This window comes from Dendrobates tinctorius, unplaced genomic scaffold (assembly GCF_039654945.1).
Source record: "Dendrobates tinctorius isolate UK_male_01 unplaced genomic scaffold, ASM3965494v1 ptg000237l, whole genome shotgun sequence".
NCBI classification, from domain to species: Eukaryota; Metazoa; Chordata; class Amphibia; order Anura; family Dendrobatidae; genus Dendrobates; species Dendrobates tinctorius.
Window position 1 is genome coordinate 2,007,631 of NW_027361904.1, and position 14,122 is coordinate 2,021,752.

The window sequence follows — 14,122 nt, forward strand, 5'->3', positions numbered from 1 at the left end:
CACATTACACACGCGGCTCCGCTCCGCGCACATTACACACGCGGCTCCGCTCCGCGCACATTACACACGCGGCTCCGCTCCGCACACATTACACACGCGGCTCCGCTCCGCGCACATTACACACGCGGCTCCGCTCCGCACACATTACACACGAGGCTCCGCTCCGCGCACATTACACACGCGGCTCCGCTCCGCACACATTACACACGAGGCTCCGCTCCGCACACATTACACACGCGGCTCCGCTCCGCGCAAATTACACACGCGGCTCCGCTCCGCGCACATTACACACGCGGCTCCGCTCCGCACACATTACACACGCGGCTCCGCTCCGCGCACATTACACACGCGGCTCCGCTCCGCACACATTACACACGAGGCTCCGCTCCGCACACATTACACACGCGGCTCCGCGCAAATTACACACGCGGCTCCGCTCCGCGCACATTACACACGCGGCTCCGCACACATTACACACGCGGCTCCGCTCCGCGCACATTACACACGTGGCTCCGCTCCGCGCACATTACACACGCGGCTCCGCTCCGCACACATTACACACGCGGCTCCGCTCCGCGCACATTACACACGCGGCTCCGCTCCGCGCACATTACACACGCGGCTCCGCTCCGCACACATTACACACGCGGCTCCGCTCCGCGCACATTACACACGCGGCTCCGCTCCGCGCAAATTACACACGCGGCTCCGCTCCGCACACATTACACACGAGGCTCCGCTCCGCACACATTACACACGTGGCTCCGCTCCGCACACATTACACACGCGGCTCCGCTCCGCGCACATTACACACGCGGCTCCGCTCCGCGCACATTACACACGCGGCTCCGCTCCGCACACATTACACACGAGGCTCCGCTCCGCACACATTACACACGTGGCTCCGCTCCGCACACATTACACACGCGGCTCCGCTCCGCACACATTACACACGCGGCTCCGCTCCGCACACATTACACACGAGGCTCCGCTCCGCACACATTACACACGCGGCTCCGCTCCGCACATTACACACGCGGCTCCGCTCCTCACACATTACACACGAGGCTCCACTCCGCACACATTACACACGAGGCTCCGCTCCGCACACATTACACACGGGGCTCCGCTCCGCGCACATTACACACGCGGCTCCGCTCCGCACATTACACACGCGGCTCCGCTCCTCACACATTACACACGAGGCTCCGCTCCGCACACATTACACACGCGGCTCCGCTCCGCGCACATTACACACGCGGCTCCGCTCCGCACACATTACACACGAGGCTCCGCTCCGCACACATTACACACGTGGCTCCGCTCCGCACACATTACACACGCGGCTCCGCTCCGCACACATTACACACGCGGCTCCGCTCCGCACACATTACACACGAGGCTCCGCTCCGCACACATTACACACGCGGCTCCGCTCCGCACATTACACACGCGGCTCCGCTCCTCACACATTACACACGAGGCTCCACTCCGCACACATTACACACGAGGCTCCACTCCGCACACATTACACACGAGGCTCCGCTCCGCACACATTACACACGGGGCTCCGCTCCGCGCACATTACACACGCGGCTCCGCTCCGCACATTACACACGCGGCTCCGCTCCTCACACATTACACACGAGGCTCCGCTCCGCACACATTACACACGCGGCTCCGCTCCGCACACATTACACACGCGGCTCCGCTCCGCACACATTACACACGAGGCTCCGCTCCGCACACATTACACACGCGGCTCCGCTCCGCACACATTACACACGCGGCTCCGCTCCGCACACATTACACACGCGGCTCCGCTCCTCACACATTACACACGAGGCTCCGCTCCGCGCACATTACACACGCGGCTCCGCTCCGCGCAAATTACACACGCGGCTCCGCTCCGCGCACATTACACACGCGGCTCCGCTCCGCACACATTACACACGCGGCTCCGCTCCGCACACATTACACACGCGGCTCCGCTCCATCCTCCTCTATAATACTAGACATCATCCAGCACAGCAGAGTCCTGCAGACACTGAGACACCTGGAGCTCCGCCCCCGATCATGTGACTCCTCCCCATGTGACTGATCACATGACTGTGACGTCACGCAGGTCCTGTCCGCACACGGCCGCTCTGCAGGTGGAGGTATGTGTGTGTTTCTGTCACTCGCTTCTATGGCGCCACCATATTCCTCAGCGCTGTACAGACATTATCACAATCTAATTCCCCATCAGTCTCTGGAGCGCGGGAGGAAACACGGGGAGAACATACAGACTCCCTGCAGATGGCGCCCTCCTCCTGTTATTGGGGAGGATTAACCCTTTATGCGGCTGATGATGGGAGGAGTTGTAGTTGTTATTCTCTGTGTGGTTACATCTGATGTCACATGACCGCTGCTGTATTCAGTCTCCAGCCCCCAGGACTCTCCTGTACCTTCCTCCCTATGACATGGCCTCAGTGTGGCCCCTCAGGGCTCCTGCACCTTCCTCCCTATGACATGGCCTCAGTGTGGCCCCTCAGGGCTCCTGTACCTTCCTCCCTATGACATGGCCTCAGTGTGGCTCCTCTGGGCTCCTGTACCTTCCTCCCTATGACATGGCCTCAGTGTGGCCCCTCAGGGCTCCTGTACCTTCCTCCCTATGACATGGCCTCAGTGTGACCCCTCTGGGCTCCTGTCCCTTCCTCCCTATGTCATGGCCTCAGTGTGGCCTCTCAGGGCTCCTGTACCTTCCTCCCTATGACATGACCTCAGTGTGGCCCCTCAGGACTCCTGTCCCTTCCTCCCTATGACATGGCCTCAGTGTGGCCCCTCAGGGCTCCTGTCCCTTCCTCCCTATGACATGGCCTCAGTGTGGCCCCTCAGGGCTCCTGTCCCTTCCTCCCTATGACATGGCCTCAGTGTGGCCCCTCCGGGCTCCTGCACCTTCCTCCCTATGACATGGCGTCAGTGTGGCCCCTCAGGGCTCCTGTACCTTCCTCCCTATGACATGGCCTCAGTGTGGCCCCTCAGGGCTCCTGTCCCTTCCTCCCTATGACATGGCCTCAGTGTGGCTCCTCTGGGCTCCTGTACCTTCCTCCCTATGACATGACCTCAGTGTGGCCCCTCAGGGCTCCTGTACCTTCCTTCCTATGACATGGCCTCAGTGTGGCCCCTCAGGGCTCCTGTACCTTCCTCCCTATGACATGGCCTCAGTGTGGCCCCTCAGGGCTCCTGTCCCTTCCTCCCTATGACATGGCCTCAGTGTGGCTCCTCTGGGCTCCTGTACCTTCCTCCCTATGACATGGCCTCAGTGTGGCCCCTCAGGGCTCCTGTACCTTCCTCCCTATGACATGGCCTCAGTGTGACCCCTCAGGGCTCCTGTACCTTCCTACCTATGACATGGCCTCAGTGTGGCCCCTCAGGGCTCCTGTAACTTCCTCCCTATGACATGGCCTCAGTGTGGCCCCTCTGGGCTCCTGTACCTTCCTCCCTATGACATGACCTCAGTGTGGCCCCTCAGGGCTCCTGTACCTTCCTCCCTATGACATGGCCTCAGTGTGCCCCCTCAGGGCTCCTGTACCTTCCTACCTATGACATGGCCTCAGTGTGGCCCCTCAGGGCTCCTGTAACTTCCTCCCTATGACATGGCCTCAGTGTGGCCCCTCAGGGCTCCTGTACCTTCCTTTCTATGATATGGCCTCAGTGTGGCCCCTCTGGGCCCCTGTCCAGCAGCCCAGTATTCCTCTGCTCGGCTGCCCGCTCCTGGTCTGTACCGGCCCCGTGTCCTCGGTGTCTCCTTCACACCGGTATTTGGTCTCTCCATAATCAGCAGAACAGATCCCCTCCGTCTCCACTTGACACTTCTGGGCGCAGCGATCTCCTCCTCACTGTGTGATCTCCTCTGTTCGGCCTCTGTCGCTCCTTCCTCTTCTTGCTGTTACCGCTGCTGCTCTCCTATAACAGTGACTGGATGTGACGCTCAGCCGCTCTTACTGGGCCTCTATGGACGGGGTCTGCACAAATCCTGACCCTAAGCCTCTACTGTGGTCTGGAGTTAAGGTGGACCCCTGGAATACATCCACGGCGTGGCTGCTGGCCGGTGGAGAGAGCTGGCAGAGAAGATGTATGATGAGAAATCAAAGTCAGGAGGTGAAAGTCCGGGACAGAATGCAAAACAAAGAGCGAACTACAAGTGGTAACCAGCGCTCCGCTGTAAGACATAGAATCCCTGCTGGGTGGCACCATAAGTCCCAGCAACACTAATGTTATATAGGAACATGTCACTGCCTGCACACAGTGCAAGAGCGGCTCCACCTACAGGCAGAGGTCACGGGAGAGGATAGAAATGGAGGTTAGTTTATAAATGTTTCTCCATATTGTTCCCTATGAAGTTTGTTGTTTTTATCTCATATTTTCCATTCAGGTTTCTCCAATAAAGGATCCTCTGCTGATAACGTCTCTGTGGGAATCTTCCTGATTAATGTGTCAGGGATGAATAAGGACAGAGGCAAGATGGCGGAGAGCATAATAAACCTCACCCTGGAGATAATCTTCCATCTTACCGGAGAGGTGAGAGGCTCTGATGTCATCACATGACCTCATTATCTATGGGAATAACAGGGGATATGACCGGAGAGGTGAGAGGCTCTGATGTCATCACATGACATCATTATCTATGGGAATAACAGGGGATATGACCGGAGAGGTGAGAGGCTCTGATGTCATCACATGACCTCATTATCTATGGGAATAACAGGGGATATGATCGGAGAGGTGGGAGGCTCTGATGTCATCACATGACATCATTATCTATGGGAATAACAGGGGATATGACCGGAGAGGTGAGAGGCTCTGATGTCATCACATGACCTCATTATCTATGGGAATAACGGGATATGACCGGAGAGGTGAGAGGCTCTGATGTCATCACATGACCTCATTATCTATGGGAATAACAGGGGATATGACCGGAGAGATGAGAGGTTCTGATGTCATCACATGACCTCATTATCTATGGGAATATCAGGGGATATGACCGGAGAGGTGAGAGGCTCTGATGTCATCACATGACCTCATTATCTATGGGAATAACAGGGGATATGACCGGAGAGGTGAGAGGATTTGATGTCATCACATGACCTCATTATCTATGGGAATAACAGGGGATATGACCGGAGAGGTGAGAGGCTCTGATGTCATCACATGACCTCATTATCTATGGGAATAACAGGAGATATGACCGGAGAGGTGAGAGGCTCTGATGTCATCACATGACCTCATTATCTATGGGAATAACAGGGGAAATGACCGGAGAGGTGAGAGGTTCTGATGTCATCACATGACCTCATTATCTATGGGAATAACGGGATATGACCGGCGAGGTGAGAGGCTCTGATGTCATCACATGACCTCATTATCTATGGGAATAACAGGGGATATGACCGGAGAAGTGAGAGGCTCTGATGTCATCACATGACCTCATTATCTATGGGAATAACAGGGGATATGGCCGGGGAGCTGATGGACTCTGGAGATGTCTGTAGTGATATTATTAATGTCTCCACACTCAGGATCATACAGTAGTGAAGACCTCTAGTGATCGCTGTCAGGCCCCTGTGCCTGAATTACGGGGAGGAACCCTGAGCCCAATCCTGGGGCCTCCACCTCACCCCCGGATACATGAGGACATCAATGCCCAGAAGATCCTAGAACTCGCCAACAAGATGATTGAGCTGCTGACTGGAGAGGTGACGCTGCTGGGAATGCTGGGACATTATACATGACAGCACTGGAGGATTCTGGGTGATGACAGTATCATTGTGTGTGTCAGGTTCCTATAAGGAGTCAGGACGTTGCTGTCTATCTCTCCATGGAGGAGTGGGAGTATCTAGAAGGACACAAGGATCGGTACCAGGAGGTGATGATGGAGGAGCACCGGCCCCGCACATCACCAGGTAATAGACAGGACTAAATACACACGGCCTATAATTCTCTGTATGTAATATTGATGTCAGTCCTGTCTGTGTCTCCTCAGTTCTCTCCAGTAAGAGGACAACCCCAGAGAGATGTCCCGCTCCTCCTCCTCCTCCACAGGACCATCAGGTAGATGGAGATCTCCCTATGATGTGTAGACGGCTGTGACGTCCTTGTGTTCAGTCTTGTTTTCTCCTCCAGTATTATATGTTTTATACTTGTGTAATGAGAGCGGTGGAGACGGCAGGATCACAGCTAACCACAGACATCACATGTCCGGATCTTCTCACCATTATTCCCGGAGACTTCTCCGATCATCGGGACTTTTACAATATTTGTTTTGCAGCTTTTGGATCCGGCTAAAGATCTGAAGAATATTAATGGTCCAGAGAGAAATGTGAGGAGCGATCAGTGGTGTAAAGAGGAGCCCCCTAATGTGAGGGGCGATCAGCGTTGTAAAGAGGAAACCCCTAATGTGAGGGGCGATCAGCGGTGTGAAGAGGAGACCCCTAATGTGATGGGCGATCAGTGGTTTAAAGAGGAGACCCCTAATGTGAGGAGCGATCAGAGGTGTAAAGAGGAGACCCCTAATGTGAGGGGCGATCAGAGGTGTAAAGAGGAGACCCCTACAGATCACTGCCCAGGTGAGGGTCTTTAGATGAATATCTCTTTCAGCACATTGTGAATTGATAATGATGTGATCCTGTTATATCTGAGGTCACAGATTGTCATTTATAATATGGGTGATCATACTGTAAATACTTGTGTATAAGCCAACCTGAGTATAAGCTGAGGCACCTGATTTTGCCATGAAAAACGGAAAATTTATTGACTCAAGTATAAGTCAGATATGCCTTGTTCCTCATCCCCATCCTTGTCTGCATGACTCCTTATCCCCTCCTTGTATGCATGGCTCTTCCTCCTTATCCTTGTATGTGTGGCCCCCATGAGTAAAGCATAAAAAAAAAAACCCTCCTACTTACCTTCCCTGTGCGCCCTCCCAGCATCTTCTTCCTGCGCCAGCAGTTGCTGTGGCCGAGCAATCACTTTTCCCCGCTCAATAAAGGAATGAATATTCACCTCTCTCCACGCCTGTGGGAGTGGAGAGAGGTGAATATTCATTACCTTAATGAGCGGGCACATGTGGAAGCCGGCGGCTGCTGCTGACACTGCGCGCTATAAGAGACATCAGTATTCATTTCTCTTTAGCAGTGGGCACAGGCTTTAGCTGCAGCAGGCGGCTTCTGCCTCTGTGACCAGTCACTCCTCCTCTCCTGCCGTCTTCTGGGACAATGACTTGTGTATAAGCCGAGCGGGGTATTTTCAGCACAAAAATATGTGCTGAAAAACTCCGCTTATACACATATATACGGTATACAGTTGGAGATGAATTATACTTACGTGAGCGGCCAATTTCTTCATCATCTGATGTCAGAACAAGTATTTGTCCAATTTGGGCTTTAGAAACCATCAGGTCCTATTAATCTGATGTTAGTGTGTGGTGACAGAATCAGGGCTGTGGAGTCTGAGTCGGAGCCCATTTTGTTGGAGTTGGTATAAAATGGAACGACTCCGACTCCTAAAATATATAATAAATTGGGTATAGTAGCTTAATGCAGTTTGTGGGGAATATTTTTTCATAAGAATTTGGGAAAGTTAGAAAATGTCCTAAAATTGTCTGCCCTAAGATCCTAAGGTCTAGACTTTTAGCCGAGATGAATCTGCTGCAGTTTATGTTCATGATAAGTAGTGAAGCTCCTCCTCTACATATAAGGGGAAAAATAACAAAAACACAGGGAAGGAATGCCTGCATTCATCTCAGAACTTCTGGAGTGAACAGGAAAGCAGGATTAAGGAAGGTAAGTATTTCTTAAAGCTTATCTAAACTGTCAATAAACTGTGCATAAATCAATAGTCCAGTATATGTTGTCTATGTATTCTTGATGTTTTAGTTTGTTTTTCCTCTTGGCTCATGTTTGGAGTAATTAGCTGCTCTTATGACTTATATACACTATACATAGAATATAAGGGGGAAAAATAGTTTTCTAACATCTCAAATTTGGAAATGCAGTAACAGGATTGATTATATATATATATTTTTGAGTGTGTGTTCTGGAATATGATTCAGCACAAACATGCTCCGTCCCTCCTCCCCTCTTCATAGACTGTGAAGAAATATGATGTGAAGCATTTAGAGAGCTGTACCCTGAGACAACCCTGACATTGAAAGTTCAGAGTAAAGCTAGCTAACAACATATTTTACAAACTTTATACTTAGCATTTGTCCTATTGATTTATGCAGAGATTGTCTTATTTCTGTCCTAAATTATACAGTGCATGATTCCATATTCTTGCAAGAATTATAATATACCTTATTTTTTACATGACAAAATTATTTTGAGAGCGAATTTGCATGATTACAAAATGTCTTAGAAGTATCTTATGAAGTCAGCTGTATTTGAGCATTTCACAGTGACTCAAGATTAAAAAAACATTTTGTGTGTCAGTGTATAAGCGTCCCCGATTAAATCAAATGCTGTGATGCCCAAATCAGTGCATACTCTGGCAGTGATAAAAATTCTCCTTCAAGAGCTTCCAATCTAAAGACATTTACAATGCTGCCACCCAGAAGTTTACAAAGCTGTGATTGAAAAAGATCACCGCAGCACCAAAAATTCAAAGCCTAGGATTTCCCTCCAGGCAAAGGAGGAGGAAAGAGCATCTCAAACGTCAGTTACAAGATATTTTGTAAGTGACAAAGTAACTGTAACAATGACAGCAGATGTGTTTAAAAGACAGCTCATCGAGCTTGTTGTGAAGGACAGTGTACCATTATCAATATTAGCACGAGCAGCTTTTACAGCTCTTAATGGAGAAATGGCTGCAAACTTGGTGTTTCTCTGGAAAGAGAAAGTATTAGAAAATTAGTGATTGAAGAAACCATTAACCAAAAGGAAGATCTTAAAAAGACTCTCGAGATGCTTTGTGTTTCTTAAAATGGATGCCTGCACAGGTCACAGAGTGAAATATTTTGCTATCAACGTTAGAATCATAGAATCGTAGAGTTGGAAGGGACCTCCTGGGCCATCTGGTCCAACCCCCTGCTCAAAGCAGGATTCGCTAAATCATCCCAGTCAGATGTCTGTCCAGCCTCTGTTTGAAGACTTCCATTGGAGGAGAACTCACCACTTCTCGTGGCAGCTTGTTCCACTCATTGATCACTCTAACTGTCAAAAAGTTTTTTCTAATATCTAATCTGTGTCTCCTCCCATTCAGTTTCATCCCATTGCTTCTAGTCTTTCCTTGTGCAAATGAGAATAAAGATGATCCTTCTACAATGTGACAGCCCTTTAGATATTTGTAGACAGCTATTAAGTCTCCTCTCAATCTTCTCTTTTGCAAGCTAAACATTCCCAAATCCTGCAACCTTTCCTCATAAGACAGGGTTTGCAGACCGGTCACCATTCTGGTAGGTCTTTTCTGAATTTGCTCCAGTTTGTTGATGTCTTTTTTAAAATGTGGCGCCCAAAACTGGACACAGTATTCCAGATGAGGTCTGACCAAAGAGGAGTAGAGGGAAATAATGACTTCACGTGATCTAGACTGTCTGCTTCTGTTAATACATCCTAGAATTGCATTTGCCTTTTTTGCTGCTGCATCACACTGTTGACTCATATTCAGTCTGTGATCTATTAGTATACCCAAGTCTTTTTCACATGTGCTGTTGCTTAGCCCTATTCCTCCCATTCTGTATATGCTTTTTTCATTTTTATTGCCCAGATGTAGTACTTTGCATTTTTCCCTGTTAAAAACCATTCTGTTAGTTGCTTCCCACTGCTCCAGTTTATTTATATCTTTTTGAATCCTCTCTCTTTAGTATTAGCTATCCCTCCTAGCTTTGTGTCATCAGCAAATTTAATCAGTTTACCCTCAATATGTTTGGGCCACAAAATTTTTTTTTTTACTAAGACGCTGACAGTAAAAAATACTAAAGCTCATCACAGCAGCCAGTTTCTCCAGACCTTAGTGAAAAAAAGTTCTGCAGGATTACGAACTCAAAAAAGAACAGGTTCTTGCTATTGTAACTGATAATACTTCAAACATGATGAGTACAGTTATACTGATGAATGAGAATAATGAAGGTGAACAGCATCTGGAAGAACATTTCACATTCAGTATGTTGGAGATGGAAGGCCACAGTCCTGTTCCCATAACGGAGGAACAAACAGATTTCTCCATCGCCTCATTTTGGGACACAGGTCCATGGGTATATGCTGCTGCCACTAGGAAGCTGACACAAAGTGAATACAAAGAAAGTTAGCTCCTCCTCTGCAATATACACCCACCACTGGCTCCAGCTCGAACCAGTTCTTGCTTAGTGTCCGTAGGTGTGTACACTGGTCTGGTCTTCAGACCATTTGTTATTTTCTATTTTTTTCTGTTTTTTCCATGGATTACAGGGGTGACGGATCCTTTCAAGGGACCAATCCCCCCCAAACCAACAACAGGCGAGCACGTGTAGTGTCGCCTCCACGAATCCTCTCCTTTACCGTGCAAGCCATGCTAGAGCTTTCTTTTAAGGATGACGGGTCCACTAAGGGCACCGCTCTCACAGCACCAGCAACAGATGGGAACATGGAGTGTCCCCTCCATGTACCCCCTTCTGAAGCCAGGCTACAGCCGGACAACAGCCCTGACCCCTTGTACAGAGGCTATCATGGCATCCGTGCGGCCCCCACTGAGTCACCACTGACTGAACAGCGGCGACGAATGGAGGGCAGACGGTCCCTCTCCACCTCCCTGTCAAAGTGATTGTGGATTGCGGGCTTCCTGCACCGCCATATTCCAGCTGACCTGAAGGCGATACGCTGCGGCGGTCTCCAGACCGGGACGCACACCTCTGGTAAGTAGGACAAGCAGAGGCAGCGGCTCTCTCCGTCCGGCATGAAAGTAATGATTCACGGAGGCGGAGACCCTTGTGTAATGGCAGCCTGAGCGCATGCACGGAGCACGTGTGAGCTTAACTGCTTGTGTGCGGCCCGGGGCCGTGCGGGTGCGCGCGGCCTCCTGCTGCGGGCTCCCGAGAAAATGTAGGACCCGTCTTGTGCCTACCTTAATGAATCTCCACCCCCTCCATCCCCTGCCATGACGCCGCGGCGGCACTCCGCCCATCTTTTTGGATGCCTCTGGCGCCAATTTCCCCCTTTTCTGGGCGCCTCTCGCTCCTTACGAGACTTCCTCCGGCGGCCATCTTTCTTCTGGGAGGAGAGACAGATTAGATATTAGAAAAAACTTTTTGACAGTTAGAGTGATCAATGAGTGGAACAAGCTGCCACGAGAAGTGGTGAGTTCTCCTCCAATGGAAATCTTCAAACAGAGGCTGGACAGACATCTGACTGGGATGATTTAGCGAATCCTGCTTTGAGCAGGGGGTTGGACCAGATGGCCCAGGTGGTCCCTTCCAACTCTACGATTCTATGATTCTATGATCCAGGTGGGGAGACAGCGCTTTCACTGCCTAAAAAGTCGCGTGCACGGTGAGACTTCCCTGTCCATCAGCGACCATCTGATTGTAACGGGGATTCTTCAGGACCCTTCCAATGGATGGCCCTACTTGGCCGTTCCAAGGCGGTGGACCGCTCAGCCTCTGGACTGGGGTAAGAGCCAGATGGCGCCCTATATATTAGTGCGGGAAGGATTCATATAACCACATACAGGCTAGTTTCATACAGTTCTTCATGGCTCTCCTGCCGCCCACAGAGCCATTATAGCTGCATATAAGTGCATGGACCTACGCGGCTTTTCACCATTATTATACTAATCTGAGTGATGTGAACGGTGTCCCAGAAACTTCCCTACATGGGCTCGGTTACTTTCTGTTCTCCCTATTGGAGTATATCAGCAGCAGCAGGGTCTCTCTGACTTACGCTAGGTCCATTCATAATGGCTATCAGTGAGAAGATAACCATTGCTGTAAGCATTCTATGGCTTTTCAGTCGCTCCTATACATTATGTAATGGGCCTGAGCAGGGCAGGGACTGACATCCATGTTGAGCAGGGCTCGCAGTGGCCGGATTTGAATGGAGGTCCGCTGTATCAGACAGCGCCTGAAGCGGGATTGGGTCCTAGAATCAAAGTTTCCCTATGGATGACTTCGGACCTGCAGCATCCAAGGGCAACAGCCCTAGCTAAGCGCTCTCACCCTGCGTCAGGCACATCAGCCCCATTGGCCCTCCCTGCAGAGGATTAGCCTCATCTTGAAGGCACTGGGATCTAGACTGCAACCAGCAAGCTCCAAGTGGGCATAGCCCCCCGCAGTGGGCTTCATCGCTTTCACAGTCCATTTTTTAACGAACCACAGTCAGTCCTAGGTTCAGATCCCTCTAACGACAACATCTGCAAGAAGTTTGTATGTTTTTCCTGTGTTTGGGTACTTGGTCAGCAGGGGTTGGTCTCAGGCGACAAAGCCCCAGAGGGGTTACGGATCCTTTCAGGGCTCCGTTCTCCCCATTCCTACATCTGACGGGAACGCGGAGTGTCGCCTCCAGGTACTCCTTCATGCACCGTTCTTTTGTCTCATATCACAGACAAATCCACGGATCACAGAGGGGTTACGGATCCCTTCACGGCTCCGTTCTCCCCAATTTTACAACTGGCAGGAACCCCCTCCTGCACCTTTCTTTTGTCCCAAGCACGTCTCCTGAGTCTTCTAGCGCCTCAGCATCCCTAATCTCTGTTTCTTACCCCTCCTACTGGTCTGCATCGAACATGGCTGTGTTCGAGCCTGATGAACAAGTAGATGGGATTGCTCTCATCAGAGTTTTCTAGCAACGGAGGATAGTCTCATCAAAGCCATCATACAGACTTTACGAATTGACGAGGACTCTATCTCTGCCCGACCTATGTGGGTCCTTCAAGAGAACTATATGTCCTCATAGGGAGTTCCCAAACATCCTAGAGTTTCAGGATATAGTTCGACCTGTTAAAGAGCGACCGGATAAACGGCTCTCAAGTCAGGAACTTCTACAAGCGAGTTATCCCTTCCCTCGGATCGACATGAGGAGTGTGTGCAAACTCCTCCAGTTGACCCACCGGTATCTCATCTCACGTCAAGCTAGAGAATCCTGCCGTTCGTGGTTGGAGCACTCTCGCCCTCTTTTGCAACGGTATGGGTGGTTAAAGTCATGCTCTCTTAAGTAGATGCCCTTGGCAGAGATTACATCCAGCGAGCTTCCCCCGGCGACAGTGAAACTGGCAATCAGCTTACTTTGGCCAGAAAGTTTTTAGTGTAGGCTTCTATTGACATAGCCTCTAACGCTATCTCTATCAGGCGATCCCTGTGGATCGGTCAATGGCGGGAGGAATCTGCGTCTAGCTCCTCTGCCTTATCAATACGGATATCTATGCAAAAGGGGCACCTTATAATAATAATAATTTTATTTCTATAGCGCCGACATTCCGTAGCACTTTACAATTCAGAGGGGACTTGTACAGACAATAGACATTACAGCATAACAATAATCACATAGATCATAACAGATACCAAGAGGAATGAGGGCCCTGCTCGCAAGCTTACAGTCTGAGGAAAAAGGTAGACATGAAAGGTGGGTGGTAACATTTGCCCTGATTGTATGGACCAGCCATAATGTTAAGTGTGTAACAGTACAGACACAGAGGGCTAATGGATGCATAAAGCATGTGGGAACATGACACGGGGAACCTGGTTATTGTAAAACTTTTGACTGTGCCACCCAGGGATAGATTAGGTTAATGTGTTGAGGCAGTAGGCCAGTCCGAATAAATGCGTTTTCAGGGAACGCTTAAAATTGTGGGGATTGGGGACTAATCGCATTGACCTGGGAAGTGCATTCCAAAGAATTGGCGCAGCACGTGTATAGTCAGGTCATCAGCAGAACGGAGGGCGCGGGTAGGGTGGTATACTGAAAAAAGGGAGGAGATGTAGGGTGGTGCTAAACCATGGAGGGCTTTGTGGGTGAGGGTAATAAGTTTGTACTGGATTCTGGAGTGGATGGGTAGCCAGTGTAATGACTGGCACAAGGTAGAGGCATCGGTGTAACGATTGGTGAGGAATATGATCCTGGCTGCAGCATTCAAGACAGATTGGAGAGGGGAGAGTTTGGTAAGAGGGAGACCA

The 14,122-nt window shown here is 50.4% G+C and overlaps 1 protein-coding gene across 1 annotated transcript in view; it reads left to right on the forward strand.

The window, feature by feature from the left end:
* LOC141060494 (uncharacterized) overlaps positions 1-14,122 on the forward strand; it is a 561,818-nt gene that overhangs the window by 455,770 nt on the left and 91,926 nt on the right. The window contains exons 5-6 of the mRNA XM_073556756.1: positions 6,029-6,096; positions 6,314-6,611. Coding sequence (XP_073412857.1) covers positions 6,029-6,096; positions 6,314-6,611 — 366 coding nt within the window. The remainder of the gene's footprint in view (positions 1-6,028; positions 6,097-6,313; positions 6,612-14,122) is intronic.